Source organism: Chiloscyllium plagiosum, unplaced genomic scaffold (assembly GCF_037043375.1).
Source record: "Chiloscyllium plagiosum isolate Xiang-an unplaced genomic scaffold, Cpla_swu_hap1 HiC_scaffold_31, whole genome shotgun sequence".
Classification (NCBI taxonomy): Eukaryota; Metazoa; Chordata; class Chondrichthyes; order Orectolobiformes; family Hemiscylliidae; genus Chiloscyllium; species Chiloscyllium plagiosum.
This window is the reverse complement of record NW_028270169.1, coordinates 36,173,604-36,189,390: the sequence shown is the minus strand read 5'-3', so window position 1 is coordinate 36,189,390 and position 15,787 is coordinate 36,173,604. Positions and strand designations below refer to the sequence as shown.

The 15,787-nt window shown below is 42.8% G+C and overlaps 1 protein-coding gene across 1 annotated transcript in view; it reads left to right on the top strand.

Annotated features, from left to right (window-relative positions):
- Window positions 1-15,787, top strand: part of LOC122564218 (calcium-binding protein 8) — a 367,727-nt gene that overhangs the window by 84,935 nt on the left and 267,005 nt on the right. Inside the window, exon 4 of the mRNA XM_087977417.1 lies at window positions 1,824-1,936. Coding sequence (XP_087833543.1) covers window positions 1,824-1,936 — 113 coding nt within the window. The remainder of the gene's footprint in view (window positions 1-1,823; window positions 1,937-15,787) is intronic.

The following is a 15,787-nucleotide window of genomic DNA, read 5'->3' as shown; positions in this document are numbered from 1 at the left end:
TATGCAATTGAGATTTTAGGAAGTGTGGTACAGGTAATATTAGTTACGGACTTGGTCAATGGCAATGGTATGATCCTTTCAACATCTGAAAAGTTATTAAAAGCAAATTACATTAATACCAACACACAGACCATCAGTGGTGGAGACTGAATGAACCTTATTATAAAACAAGCAATAGTATGAGGTGCTAACAGGCAGAGAGCAATCAGCAGTAATGCATCGCACTAATTTTCTTTTCAAATTAACTTTATCGCAGCTTGTATGCAAAGATATATAAGACACAGTTTTTGAATTCAGGATTTAATAACTTCAGAGTAAAAAAAGCTAATAATTGGAAAGCTGACAGTGGAAATAAGTATACTTTAAAAATATACAATGGGAAATATATCACTAAGCTTCTCATTAAATTGTTATTACTGAAAGCAGCTGCTCAATCTAACAGTCATTGCATCAAAAGAGTATTTTCTTTTAAAGAAGGGTAAAGGTTGCCAATGTGTTTGTTTTAATGGTGTTTGGGATGTTTGAAAGGAATTTTTGACCTAAGATGGAGGACAGGCTCCTGACTAATCTTAATCACAAATCAATAGTCGATACAGTGTTTTGTTACTTAACTGTAAAGTGGTAGGCTTTAAGCGCAAGAGTGTTATGTGGAAAAACAATGTAAACAGAAAAGCATTTATGTAGTGATGTTTGGATGGGCTAAAGGAACAAATGAATTCAGCAGACCGGGGCTGTTTATGTTTGTTTATAGAGCAACAGGCTAAGTGTATGCTGTAGTTGATAACAAAGATAAAGAAATATAAGATCAAGCTTGTACAAGGTGTTGCCTCAGATTTAGTTTAGAACACAGTATTAGTGCAGATTTTAAAAATAAGCATATCTAATGTGTGGGACTGGAGTGCCTGTCCATTTGTTTTAGTGATGGAACACTGATTGGGGCACCTGGATTCCTGCAATTAACCTGCATTACATGAAGAGGGTGGGAGGGTTGTCCTTTAGTGCCTGAAGCTATTGATGAGAAATTGGGTTTCCTGGTTCAAAGGTGCCCAGCACTTGCTTGAACTTATTGCCCATGCTCTTAGAAGGTGCTAGTGGGATGCTGGCAATCATAACAGCGCTGTGTTTGCCATCATAGCATGTAACAGCTGGCTTCAGTGTGGCCAAGATTGTCTGGGATGGACAATGACAAAACAATGAAGCAAAAGAGTAGAAGCGTGAGAGAACTGATGGAGTTTGCTGAATCTGTGTGGGCTGTATACCCATGTACCTTGATAAATATATGCATACATTCTGGATTGTTTGTCACTGTATGCTGGAGCAAATTGCAATTTTTAATAGAAATATAAAAATAACAAAGCTATTAATTGTGACTCCTGAAGTTGTGTGTTCCTCTCATGCCTTTTCCACTTGCACCTGTAGCATCTTAATGTTGCGATCAATTGACCCGTCAACTCATCTTTCTGGTTGATGGTATCATCCATAGCCAGGTTACAGCGCACCAAACTCTGGAATTCCATTGGATGACCTTACACATGCATATTGAAAGAATCTACCAGCAACAAAGTAGTCAGGAAGATAAATGCATCTTTTTTACCCTGAACATTTCTTCATACATTTTATACCCCTTCTTCATTGCACTGCTCCCTCAGCTAAAAGGAGTTCAGTTGAGTGAGTTGGGGAGTTATAATGGACTTAGATGTTAAGTGTGGGAGTCTAGGGAAAATCTCATGACAGAACATGATGTTGATTCCACTATCCTAAGAAGAAAACTGTCAAAATTGGAGCTTTAACAAGACTGATTATTAACTCATTGTGTATCGCAGGTGATGGGCAAGTGGACTTTGATGAATTCATGACGATACTCGGCCCTAAACTATTGTCATCTGAGGTGCGGGAAGGTTTTCATGGCAGCACAATAGACTCCATATTTTGGCAGGTAAGATATTTATTTGCTTAGATACATTTTGGTAGTATCCGCATTTTAAAATCTTGTGCAGTGTCACATAGCGACAAGGTCTGTTTGATACTTTGATGTAGGAGATGAACAATTGCATTGCTTATCAGATTAGTGTCTGATTTCAGTTGCAGAGTGCGGCAATGATTGATTTGCACCACATGAGGTACAGTTGTAAGTTTGCATCAGGAAGTCTGCTGTTATAAAAGCGTACTCATGATTTCTGTGATATTGCAATGACTCTAGTGGCATGCCAACAGTTCTGTAAAAATATAAAATATATCTATGAATATTTGATACCACTGGAGTTAATATGTAACCATAGGACCATTACTGGTTGCATGCATTCATATTACAAACTCATTTCGTTTTGCACAAAATAATTTGTCTATTTATTCTTTGACATAAAACAAGATATTGTTATGGTGAAAAATAGCCACCCTCAAATCTATGTGAGTGAAGAAAGCAAATTTGAATTTGACAAGGGAGAAGATTTGATTATTCAAAGAAATTTACGGTAATGTAAGAGTTTTCAGCAGATATTTATAATTCTCAACTTCTTGCAGACCCTTGTTATTTCAACCTTTAGTCTTGGGTCTGCTAGTTTCCAAGGTGACTCAACTATCTTTAAACTGCCTCTAGTTTTTCTTATCTCTTTGCTCTGTATAGCCCTGAATAAATGTGCTTTCATAGAGTATTACAACTGCTAAATTAACGTTCCCCAAACCACTCTTGGTCATGCATCTCATCATGTTAGGAGGAAATCAAGTGTAACTGCACCCTTTACTTCAAGACTATCAAGCACTTCAATTTTAACTCTCCTAATATTAACCCCTCTGTTCCTACTTCAGATGTAATGATTACACCTACAGTTTCAGTACAAATATTAAGAACAGAATATTTTCTGCTTGGTCAGTCACTGTACATACCTATAGAATAAGGTTAAAAATCACACCACACCAGGTTGTAACCTACTGTTGTGTGATTTTTAACTTTGTCCACCCCAGTCCAACACTGGCACCTGCAAATCCTGTAGAATAAAGAAGACATACAGAGGGAATGAAAATGTTGTCATTGCTTCATTGTACTTTAATAATATTTTATAATTTTGAAATCCAAAGTAATTGTTCATCTCTTATGAAAAATACAATTGTAGGATGGCTAGTGAGAATTTGCTAGTGTCGTTTATGGCAGTTTGAGATGCTGTAATGATTTTTGTTCTGTAATTGCTGTAGATGGTTGGCACTGATGTTGAAAAGCACTTGACTGTTCTTGATTTTTGTTTCTTCTGCCACTCAGCTCAGCGGGAGCTGCATTCTTCACAGGGTGACAAGCTTGTAGAATTTGCTGGGAAACACTATTTGTCATGAATGGTATTGCTGTGGTGAAATAATGGTTATGATTTTCATGTAGTAGTAAATTAATCTGTAAAGATATCTTGCTTCCTTCCTCCCATTCATAATATTAATATTTACAACTGAGCAATCTAAAAACCGATGAGAACATGCTTTGAGTTGGGGGGAATGAGTGAATAGTACATACCAGGAATAACTCATGAGTGGCATCGGGAACAGCATCTAAGGGACTCCTGTTCAAGTGTGTGACCAGACAGTGAGGCCCTGACATTTCTGGGGCAGGAGAATGTGGCAGAGCAGTGACTGAGGGCTGTGAGGTAATTTTGAAAAATGTTTTGGATATCTTAGATTTCTGCTCCTCAACAGCCCCAGTTGAAAACCAGACACTTTTTTAAAATTGGGGCAATAATATGCTGTGCACTATCTACACTGTATACTCGATACAAAGTGAGTCATTGTACAGTGATCCAAATCAAATTAGGTTACTATGGCAAATAGGAGAAAGTGAGGACTGCAGATGCTGGAGATCAGAGCTGAAAATGTGTTGCTGGATAAGCGCAGCAGGTCAGGCAGCATCCAAGGAACAGGAGAACCGACGTTTCGGGCATAAGCCCTTCTTCATTCCTGAAGAAGGGCTTATGCCCGAAACGTCGATTCTCCTGTTCCTTGGATGCTGCCTGACCTGCTGCGCTTTTCCAGCAACACATTTTCAGCTCTACTATGGCAAATAACCAATCTGCCTCAGTTGCACTTTGGGTAGTGTTAGTTATCAAGCAGATTTGGACCATGGGTGGTATTGTTCAGAGTTTGGTGGGGAGTGAGGTGGCAGGCTGCAATTTATAAACTTAATGGCCACAGTGATATTGACCATTGAATGATAGACTACACTAAGAAGACCAGCAGAACAAACCAACAAAGTACATCTTAAAAATGTTTGAAGATTGTTATGGAGGCCACTAGGTTTACTCACCTTGTGAAGCAGCAAAATTCTTTCTTCCTCAGTCAGATTGAAAATCAATAAGAATAAGTGTCAGTAGAGATGTAGAGCAGGCTGCTGACTCACTGTCACCTACTTCATGCTATTGTGCAAAGTCAAGATCAGCCTCTTTGATTCTAAGATTATTTGTTCCACATAGGGGACTGATCAAGCATTTGAGCTGTTCCTGTCCGAGTGCAGAACAATTACTACACGATCTGAAGATCATGGGGATATGTTCATATTGCTATCTTCTTTTATGAGGCTTGTAATTCTTCTCCAATAAAGAACCTGTTAAGGTCTTCCTTGACAACATGACACCAAAAAAGTAGGATCTGAATGTAGCCAAATGAAATAGCACAAGCCACAGACATTTCAGTCTGTGAGAATGAATTGTTCTATAATTCTCTTATTAACTGTTCAAGTTTCACTCTGTTTATCATTGTAGATTTATGATTGTGAAATACTTGGGAACTAATGCATAATATAAAAAAAAAGTATATCTCTAGAATGAGGTTGATTTTGACAGGGTGGTTGTGTCAAATGAGTATTAGTGAATTGGCAGACTGCTTCCATTGCTACTACATTGACTTCAGATCCATTGCAGAAAGTTAATATCCACTTCAAGGTGTGAAAGTTGGTTTTTGCAGTTCTTTGTAATTTTTGAATTGCAAATTTGAATTTGTGGTTATGTGCTCATGACTGACCTCGAAATAACCATTAAATGCGGCTGGATGTGTTTGAATGATTTGGATGCTGTTTAGCGAACAGTCACTCCTCAAAGTGTGTCGTTTCCATGGACACAATGACATTTGTACATTTGCTATCATCAATTCAGCTGAGGAGGGCAGATAGTGTATTGTTTTAAGTTAAGCATTAGTCACTATGTCTTGCTTCTAACAAGGCAAAATAATACTGGTGAAAATTGATTTCCCTTGTGAAGGTGGTCAGAACGTCATTGAAAACCTGTGACTAACTCCTGTAATTTCAGAATAGATGATTAAATTTGCACAATTCAGAAAACAGAAATAATGCTGGACAAATAGATTTTTTTTTTCCAAATGTCAGCATGTCCTTTTAACAAATTAATTGAAATGAAAGCTTTGCAATTGGTGTTATCTTAACACTGGCAAAATAGCACATTTAAAATAGCAGCAATTATAAGGAGGGCTGGTAACCAGAGGGCACAAATTTAAGATAATTGGCAAAAAAAATCTGGAAAGAAGAATTTTTTTTTGTGCAGACAGGTTCCTGGTCTAGAACGTACAGCCCGAAAGGTGGTGGAAGCAGATTTAGTTGTAACTTACAAAAATAAATTATTTATATGCTTGTAAGCTGTGTAAAGAGTATGGGAGTGAAACTATATGTCTGTTTGACATATGCTTGTGTCTCAACTAGCAGATACTGTTAGAACCTTGTGCTGGCTTGTGCAGAGAGGGTACCATTGGAATTAGAGGTTGTCAATATAAACCCAATCAAATCAATTCAGAGTCAAACTGGATGTTCACAGAATGAATCAAGTTGGCACAAGAGAAGCTGGTCAAATGCAGAATCATGGTGTAAAACTGCAGAAGAGACCATTTGGCCATCGTGCCTATACAGGCTTGTTAAATGAGCAGGATTACTTTGTGTCGATCTCCTGCTTTTCCCCAAACTCTTGCACATTACTTTTATCCAAATAATCATCCAGTGCCCTCTTGAATGGCTAAATTGAGCCTTCATCCACCACACTTCAGGCTGTCCATTCCATACCCTAACTCCCTGCTGAGTGGAAAAGATTTTCCTCACTGCACCCCGTGCTGCTTTTGCAGATTGCTTTAAATCTATGCCCACTTGTTCTTGTTCCTTTTACAAGTGGGGACACTTTCTGCCTAGCTACTCTGTCCAGCCTGCTCAGGATTTTGAAAAGCTCTGTCAAATATCCTCTTAGGACAGTTCTGCTTGCAGAGAAGAGAACTAAGCTCTTTAATCAACCCTCATAATGCAGTCAGAAGGCATCTAACCTTAATGATACAGCGTGCAGGCTCCTGTCTCCGGGCTTGTCCTCTTCAACTGCTTTTTCTTTACTTCTGCATTTTTTCCCCTTCTTCTTTTCTCAGTTTTATATAGTTTTCGCTCAAACCTACCTTATAAAGATCACTATTTGGTGAGGTCTGGAGCGGTGGCACATTCAGAGCAGAGTGGCTACGGAGTCAGCCAACCAGTGAAACCAGGAGTGGGATTTTCGTGTCCATGTGGAGTGTGCTAATGTAGCCCGGAGTGGGACTCTGGGGAATCAGGTCTGTGCTGGTCTAGCCCGGAGTGGGACTCTGGGGCAGTATGGTATGGGCTGGTGTAGGCCAGAGTGGGACTCTGGGGCAGTATGGTATAGGCTGGTATAGGCCAGAGTGGGACTCTGGGGCAGTATGGTATAGGCTGGTGTAGGCCAGAGTGGGACTCTGGGGCAGTATGGTATTGGCTGGTGTAGGCCAGAGTGGGACTCTGGGGCAGTATGGTATGGGCTGGTGTAGGCCAGAGTGGGTCTCTGTGGCAGTATGGTATGGGCTGGTGTAGCCCAGAGTGGGAGACTGAGGCAGCATGGCGTGTGCTGGGGTAGCCTGGAGTGGGACTCTGTGGCAGTATGGTGTGTACTGGTATAGCTTGGAATGGGTCTCTCGGGCAGCATGATGTGGGGGTGTAGCCTGGATTTGGACTCTGGGGCAGCATGGCATGGGCTGGTGTAGCCTGAAGTGGGTCTCTGTGGCAGTATGGTGTGGGCTGATGTAGCCTGGAGTGGGACTCTGTGGCAGCATCACATGTCCTCATGTAGCCCGGAGCGGGGCTGTAGCAGCGAGAAGGAAAAATTGGACTCTCTTTTAGTTATCTTTCTTTATTCTTTATTTTATTTCAAATTAATGAGAATGGTGCCTACGCAGTGTGATGGTACACACTTTTCACTGCATTTTATATTGAATACACGTGACAATAAATAATGCAAATCAATTCAATATTGTTTGTACATTAACTCACAGAAATGTTAAAATGAGCTGATAGTATGCCAGAATCACATTAAACCACATATTTGATGTGGTGTTTTGTTTTGTTCACTGGTGCATGTGCGCATTGCTGACTGGCCAGTATTTTTTACTGCTGTCCCTAGCTACCCTGATGAAGGTGGTGATGAGCTGCCTGCTTGAACTGCTGCAGTTCATGTGCTGTGGCTTGACCCACAATACATCAGGGATGGAATTCCAGGATTTTCACTCAACAACAGAGAAGGAAAAGTGATATATTTTCCAAGTCAGGATGGTGAGTGGCCTGTTTTTTCTGCCCTTGTCCTTCTAGATGGGTTTGGAAGGTGCTGTCTGAGGAGTTTGGTGACTATCATGTAAATAATACATACTGCTGCTACTGAGTGTTGGTGGAAGGAGTGGGTGCTAGTGGATGTGATGCTAATTAAGTGGGCTGCTTTGTCCTGGATGATGTTAAGGATCTTGAGTGTTGTTGGAGCTGCATTCATCCAGGCAAGGGGAGAATCTTCCATCACACTCCGGATGTAGGATAGGTTTTGGGGAGACAGGAGGTGAGTTACTCACTGCAATATTCCTAGTCTCAGGCCTGCACTCGTAGTCATTGTGTTTATGTGCTGAGTCCAGTTGAGTTTCTGGTCAGTGGTAACCCCAAGGATGTTGATGTAGGGGATTCAATGATGGTAACGCCATTGAATGTCGAGTGCTGGTAGTTAGATTATCGCTTAATGAAGATGGTCATTGCGTGGAATTTGTTGGTGTGAATGTTACTTCCATCTGTCATTCCAACCCTTCACGTTGTCCACATCTAAGTTACATTTGAATACGAACTGCTTCAGCATCTGAGGAGTCACGACCGGTACTGAATATTGTGCAGTCATTAGCGAATATTCCCATTTCTGACCTTATGATGGAGGGAAGGTCATTGATGAAGCAGCTGAAGATGGTTGGGCCTTGGGCAGTACCTGCAAGAACTTTTGCAGAAATGCCCTGGCGCTGAGATGACTAACCTCCAATAATCACAACCATCTTCCTATGCATCAGGTATGACTCCAACCGGTGGAAAGTTTGCCCCCGATACCCATTAATTCCAATTGTGCTTGTGCCCCTTGATGCCATACTCGATTGATGTAACCTTGATATCTAGGGCTCTCACTCTCACCTCACCTCTGGAATTCAGCTCTTCGGTCCATGTTTGAACCAAATCTGTAAGGAGGTCAATAGCCGAGTGGCCCTGGGGGAACCCAAACTGGGCGTCACTGAGCAGGTTATTGCTGAGAAATGCTGCTTTGTAGCACTGTTGATGACACTTTCCATCACTTTCCTGATGATCGAGAGTAGACTGATAGGTGGTAAATGGCCAGGTTGGATTTGTCTGGCTTTTTGTGTCCATGACATACCTGGGCAATTGTCCACATTGTCAGGTAGATGACAGGGTTATAACTGAATTGGAAGAGCTTGTCTATGGGAGCTGCAGGTCCTGGAGCACAAGTCTTCAGTACAATGTTGTCAGGACCCATAGCCTTTGCCACAGTGGTTCCAACTACTTCTTGATATCACGTGGAATGAATCGAATTGGCTGAAGCCTGGTATCTGTGATGCTGGGGACCACTGGTGGAGGCTGACATGAATCATTCATTTGGCACTTCTAGCTGAAGATTGCTGTGAAAGCTTCAGCCTTATCTTTTGCACAGTTGTGTTGGACTCTTCCATCATTGATGATGGGGATATTTGCAGAACATGCTCCTCTACTTGTAGAGTTGTTTAATTGTCCACTTCCATTCAAGATTGGAAGCGGCAGGACTGCAGAACTTGGATATGATCCATCAGTTATGGGATTGCTCAGCTATGTCTATCATTTGCTGCTTATGCTGTTTAGCATGCATATAGTTCTGTTTGGTAACTTCACCAGGTTGACTCTTCATTTTCAGGTATGCCTGGTGCTGCTGCTGGAATACCCTCCATTACTTTCCATTGAACCAGGATTGATCCCCTGGCTTGATGGTAATGATTGAATGGGGATATGCTGGGCCATGAGGTTGCAGCTTGCGCTGAAGTACAATTATGTTGCTGTTGATGAGCCACAGTGCCTCATGGAAGCCCAGTTTTGAGATGCTAGATCTGTTTGGAGTCTGTCCCATTTATTCTTGTGATAGTGCCACCCAGCATGCTGGAGGGTATCCTCAATGAGAAGATGGCACTCAGTCTCCACAAGGACTGTGCAATTGTCCCTTTTACTGATACTGTCATGGACAAATGCATCTGCAGGCAGTGGATCAGTAAGGATGAGGTCGAGTATGTTATTCCTACTTTTTGGTTCCCTCTCCACCTGCTGAAGACCCTAGAAGCCATGTCCTTGAGGACCTGATCAGATATTTGACCCCATGAGATTACATGTAAGAGATAAGTTGTAAAATTAATGTAACTGATAAAAGATACATTCCAGCAGCCCATGTTATCTTATCTGAGGGCTTATTTTCTGTGAACCTGATGGAATTGCTTTTTGAGACAGAAGGAGACATTTCTGTGGTTTCAGTGGATGCACTAGTTTTAGGTGAATGCCCCTGTGATAACACTTTTAAATGGCCATCATTTAGAGGTAAATTTGGTCATGGGTTCAGACAGGTGCCTGACCTTGAGAATATTCATACCCAGACTCCGTATCTCACACTCCACAATAGTGCACTGATCCTTTTTTTGTACACATTTATGATTTTGTTGAGCTTAAGAACTTCCTTCAACATATTTATCTATTCATCTAGAGAACTTTATATTACTGTGCAGGAGCTGGGAGAGAGAATGTAGGACTGACATTACTTTTGTCAGCATTTGTAGCGTAATATGTGGAGTGACAATAATCGAGGAGTGCTCCAGAAAGGGAACAGTCATCAAGATCCAAATTCGGGAGATCGAAATTCGGTTCCTTTACATCACACCAATTTGCACTTCTTTGTGATGACAGACTTTTATCACAAGTCACCTGCCAATGGTAATAATCTACAGGAAAAATGCAATTGACTAGCAGGGGACATAAATGGTTGTTGCAACTGAAAAGCTGAGTGGCTACTAAGTATAATGTAGAAAAACATGAGAATACATTTTGAGGGCAAGAATAAATTATGGGAATACTTTGAAATGGTGATTTTTTTTTTCAATGCGGTGCAGAGTCCAAGATATCTGGCTGACAAAATATTCCATCGAATAATATAGAACGTACAATATAATAACATATCTTCTGACCCATGTACCATGCCAGTATTTATTCACACGCTACACAACCCTTCGTAAATCCAGTTACTTTTGAATAGAATTTAGAAGGCAGAATAAATCTCTGTGTCCATCTTGAGAGATTTCAACAGAAGTGAAGAGTTCATACTGAAGAATAAGTTTGGTCAGAATTTTCCCAGGCTATGGTGTGAAATTAGGGAGAATTGTGTGAGATGTCAAGTGAAGTCTTTCTTGATGTCGAGACCTCCAAGCCTCATTTTTCCAAACAAATCCCAGATGGTAAGATGCAATTCTTGCTGAAGAGAGGCACAGGGCCTGCTAATGGTATTCTCTCTCATCATTATTACCTAATCTCACCTCCGTAATACGCAGGTTCCCATTCTCCCACACAATGGACAGAAACTAGATGTTGAGAATTCCCAACATGAAAGTCAGAGCTGGCACCAGGTGACCGCATCTTGGGCACCCAGCGGCAACATCTTAGGGCATGCTCTTTGGTCAGCGATCACACGCACCCCAGCTCCACAGACACAGACATTTGACACACAGCAGCCTCTGCGTAGCATCATGGCACATCTCTGACCCACTTAGAGTTAATTTCTTTAATGTAATACTACACTTTGGAGCGCACTGACACCTTTATTGGATGCTGCAGCAAGGACACATATGCTGCATTGGCACAAGTACCAATTGGACCAAGCTGTGCCTCATGGCTGCTTACTAGCTCTGTTGGTGCTCACCCACTTTGTGCTTGTCTGGGTGCTCACAGTGTCCCTGCTTTGCCTTGTGTTTTGTTGCTTTGTCGCCTCAGCCGCACCTTAAAGGCTCACAATACCTTTTCCCTGGCGCACAGTTGAGAGCAGACACAATGCCCGGCAGCTTGTCACAGTTGTCAGCAGTCATTCATCAAGGCTATATGCTTCTTGCTGAATGGCACAGTCCTCCTTCAGTCTCACACCTGCACTTTTTTCCAGATGCATAAACCGCAAACACACTGCAGGTGCAGCAACAGAGTGACTGTATCTCAAAGTTAGTGGGTGGGTGGTGGTTTGGCAGTGTAGTGGTGATGTAGTTCTCCATCAAGCCCAGGGAGACAGCCTTCAGGCAGGCGACCCCAGCAAAGTAAGTCAAGGGTATTGAGCTGGGGGTTTGGTTATGGTCAAGTGTAATGTAGTGGATAGCGAAGAAGGTTACCTCAGAGTGTACTCTGATCAAATGGGCCAATGGGCTGAGGAGTGATAGATGGAGTTTACTTTAGATAAATGCGAGGTGCTGCATTTTGGAAAAAGCAAATCAGAGCAGGACTTATACTCTTAATGGTAAGGTCTTAGGGAATGTTGTTGAACAAAGAGACCTTGGAGTCCAGGTTCCATGAAAGTAGAGTCGCAGGTGGATAGGACAGTGAAGAAGGTGTCTGGTATGCTTTCCTTTATTGAGTATAGGAGTTGGGAGGTCATGTTGTGGCTGTACAGGACATTGGTTAGGCCAGTTTTGGAACATTGCATGCAATTCTGGTCTCCTTCCTATTGGAATGATGTTGTGACACTTGAGAGGGGTCAGAAAAGACTTGAGGATGTTGACTGGGTTGGAGGATTTGAGCGATAGGGAGAGGCTGAACAGGCTGGGGCTGTTTTCTCTGGGGCATCAGATGCTGAGGGATGACCTTTTGGAGGTATATATAATCATGAGGGGCTTGGATTGGGTAAATTGGCAAGGTCTTTTCCCTGGGGTGGGGAAGTTCTGAACTGGAGGGCATAGGTTTAGGGTGAGAGGGGAAAGATATAAAAGGGATCTATGGGGCAGCTTCACCATATAAAGAGTGGTACCTGCATGGAACGAGCTGCCAGAGGAAGTGGTGGAAGCTGGTACAATTGCAGCATTTAAAAGGCATCTGGATGGGTACATGCATAGGAAGGGTGGAGAAGGATATGGGCCAAGTGCTGGCAAATGGGACTATTATTGGGTTGGGATATCTGGTCGGCATGGACGAGTTGGACCGAAGGGTCTGTTTCTGTGCTGTACATCTCTATGGCTCCATGACACTAAGTGTCTGAGTGAGACAGGTGGATTCAGGGGTTTGTAAATTACAGTCCAGAGAGTGGGCCACAGTCATTTTTTTTGGTCCAGTGCAACCAGTCTGGGATACCTGCGGACACAGTCATGGAGCTCTACAGCTATCAGTTAAGAGTTTGGTCACTTCTTGTTTGAGGCTACATTGCACAAGGGAGTGGGCCATGATCAATCCTAGGGTTACAGTCATTCAATGTGAAGCGTGGTTACTAGGTCTCACTGCTGTCAGAGAGAGGCTAGGGAACTTAATTCTGGGTGCTGAAGTCAGAATGGTGGGATGCAGAGAGGATGACAAAACTAAAGAGAGGCAATTCAAATTATAAGGTAGGGAGGGAGAGAGATGATAGAGCATAGAAAGGAAAGGGGTCATATGTAGTGGAGCTGGATCGTGGGGGAAGTGCACTGTTAGTAAGCAGCATGTTGGCTCCCACGTAGGAACATATTATTACTACATCGGGCATGCCTGGTGCTGGGAAAGAGGGGGTAAAGTGGGCAGATTAAGGCTTGAATGAACAGTTTAGGTGGGGGACCTGACTGAGTGAAAAGTCTATGGTTTTGACAAGGAGGGTGACCAGGAAGGAGATGTTTATGTTTTGGAGTTTACCAAAACAGAAAGGCTAAGCCTGTTCAAGGAACAATCACTGTAACCTTCCAATATGCTGTAAATGACAAGTGCACAATGGAGATGAAAATGCCTGCAGGAATATCTGGAATGGCTGGATCTGTGTATTTTCTATGATGGAGGGGCTTCAAGTTCAAGGGAAATGTGAGGCTCTTCAAAGGGCAACTTCTTATTAAACAGACACCCACACTCTGAAGCTGAAACTCACCTACAGGCAATACATTCTTTGTACCCCTCCCCTTTAGTCAATCCTTGCCCCAATCACTCCTGACCATATCATGCAAAATAATGACTGAATCCCTCTAATGCCTTTGTTTGTTTACCTGGAAAGATTGAGCCTTGTTGCGAAAGTAGCAGTCACCCTCCATTTGCCCATTGCCTGCATATGGTGCAGGAGCTGTTCATTTCACATCTTGGACCATCCAGCATTGTGTAGCATTAAGGATGAGTGGGCTCGGTATCTTCAATGTTGTAGTAGCAGCAAGATAAGAGACTCACACAAAAATATTCTGGTGAATATTTATATATATTTACAAAAATAGAAACATATTTACATTGACATGTCACCTGTGTCATCAATGTGCCCTCAGAAGATATTCTTTCTTTCCCTCTGACACATATCGGTATATTCATGTGGTCTGTAGCTGGTGTAGAGAGACCCTGCCCTACAGTGTAGACCATTGACCTTGGAGGTTTGGTCAGGTGGTGCTAGTGGTGTTTTTATCTTGAGGCCTAGACTTGTTCAGTGTGTCCTGCCTGGAGCTAGGTATACCCTCCTTGGTTTGATTCTCACAGGGCTGAAGGTGGTAGCCCAGTGGAGGTGATAGGGTCATAGAATCATGCAGCAATGAAAAAAACATGCTTCAACCCAACTCGTCCGTATTGGAGGCCCAAACACCTAAGAGGAGACTTCAGGCGGGTCTGTGTATGCTTCCTCCATTGCCAGATGCCTCCTGATGTCACCCTGTCTCCTTGTCAGCAAGTGGCACCAGGAGTGTGGTCATGGTCTCTCATTCTCCAAGTCACCTTACTGTTGGTGGTAAGCACCAATGACTAGGGTGATCGTGCTCATATCAAGTAGACTCGGGGATTGCTGGAATTGGCTGTCATGGCAGTTGCCAACCTGCTCATGGACGTTTCTGGGCAATCACAGAGGCAGCAGTATCCCACCCGCATTGCTACAGTTGTACAATCCTTTTGAGTTAGTTTGTCCAGATCCCCCAACAGACCTGGCTGTGTGCTTATGCAGGTGAATAAAGTCCCCACCTGCTGACACCATGGCTGATCTCCTGCCTGGGCCTGAGCAGGTGCCTAGCCTGGCAGAGCTCCAAGTACTAGTGAGGTGGGCTGTTTCTTCCCTGGCGAAATGCAGATCACACGGCAGTGAGAATGGGAGAGTGTGAGCCTTGGTGGGAGGTGGATAGAACAACAGAGAGAGAGTGAGTGCGAGATAGCAGAGAGCTGCTGGTGGCACGTTCCATGCAGGAGCAGAGAAGGTCATTGACCTATTTCCTGCATTGCTGGGTGTTTTTCCAAACCAGGAGTGCTGCGCTGACCTGGGTTAGTGACCTCAGACCAGGCTGGCATGGGTTGATGTTGTGTTCTTCTCTGCAGATCATGATGAAAGAGGATATCTCTTTTATGCACCACCCCATTCACCAGGACCTCCAGGTCCTTGTCTGCAAAGTGGGGCATTGATTTCCCCATGTCTCCTGTAATTGTCTAAGGCAGGACCAGCCTTCTAGTGTTTACTCGGGTGTGCAATGGCCTTGTAAAGATGGCATCAAGGTTGCTGGTATATTCTGACATATCCTGGCAACAGTGATATTGCTTGCATCAAATGAGAGGGGCAACGTAAAGTTGTGTTTGGTAGGTCATGAGGCAAGTTTGCGATAACTGCAAGAGAAACCTCGGAGGGCTCACACAGGAAGACTCTCCATTAAACTTGATACAAATGACTTGTGGTCAAAAGCTGGGAAGATTCAGCCCATCGTGTCACACCTGGAATACTATGTACCATAATAGGACTTTACTCCAGAAATGACAAAAAAAGCCTTGGGAGTTGCAACATGGAATTAGCAGGATGGTAATAGCCTGAAGTATGGTGTAAGGCTGCAACTCTATCACTACAACCAGTGATCAAGCTGAACTGCAAAAGTTGAGGAAAGATTTGATAAAGAATTCAAAATAGCAGAAGGCATATAAGTAGTAGGGCAAAGCGTACAGAGGACTGTGAAACTTTGCAGAAGGATATAAATACTTGAAGTGAGTGGGCAAAGATCTGGTAGATGGAATACAATGTTAATAAATGTGAAGTCATTCCAGTTTTGCAGGAATACTAGTAAGAAAGACTATTATTTGAATGCTAAACAATTCCAGCATGCTACTGTGCAGAGGGGCCTGAGTGTCCTTGTGCATGAATCACAGAAGGTTGGTCTGCAGGTGCAACAGGTAATTAAGAAGACAAATGGAATTTTGTCCTTCATTGCTGAAGGGATTGAATTTAAAAGCACGGAAGTTATGCTGCAGCTGTACAGAGTGTTGGTAAGGCCACGCCTGGAGTACTGCATGCAG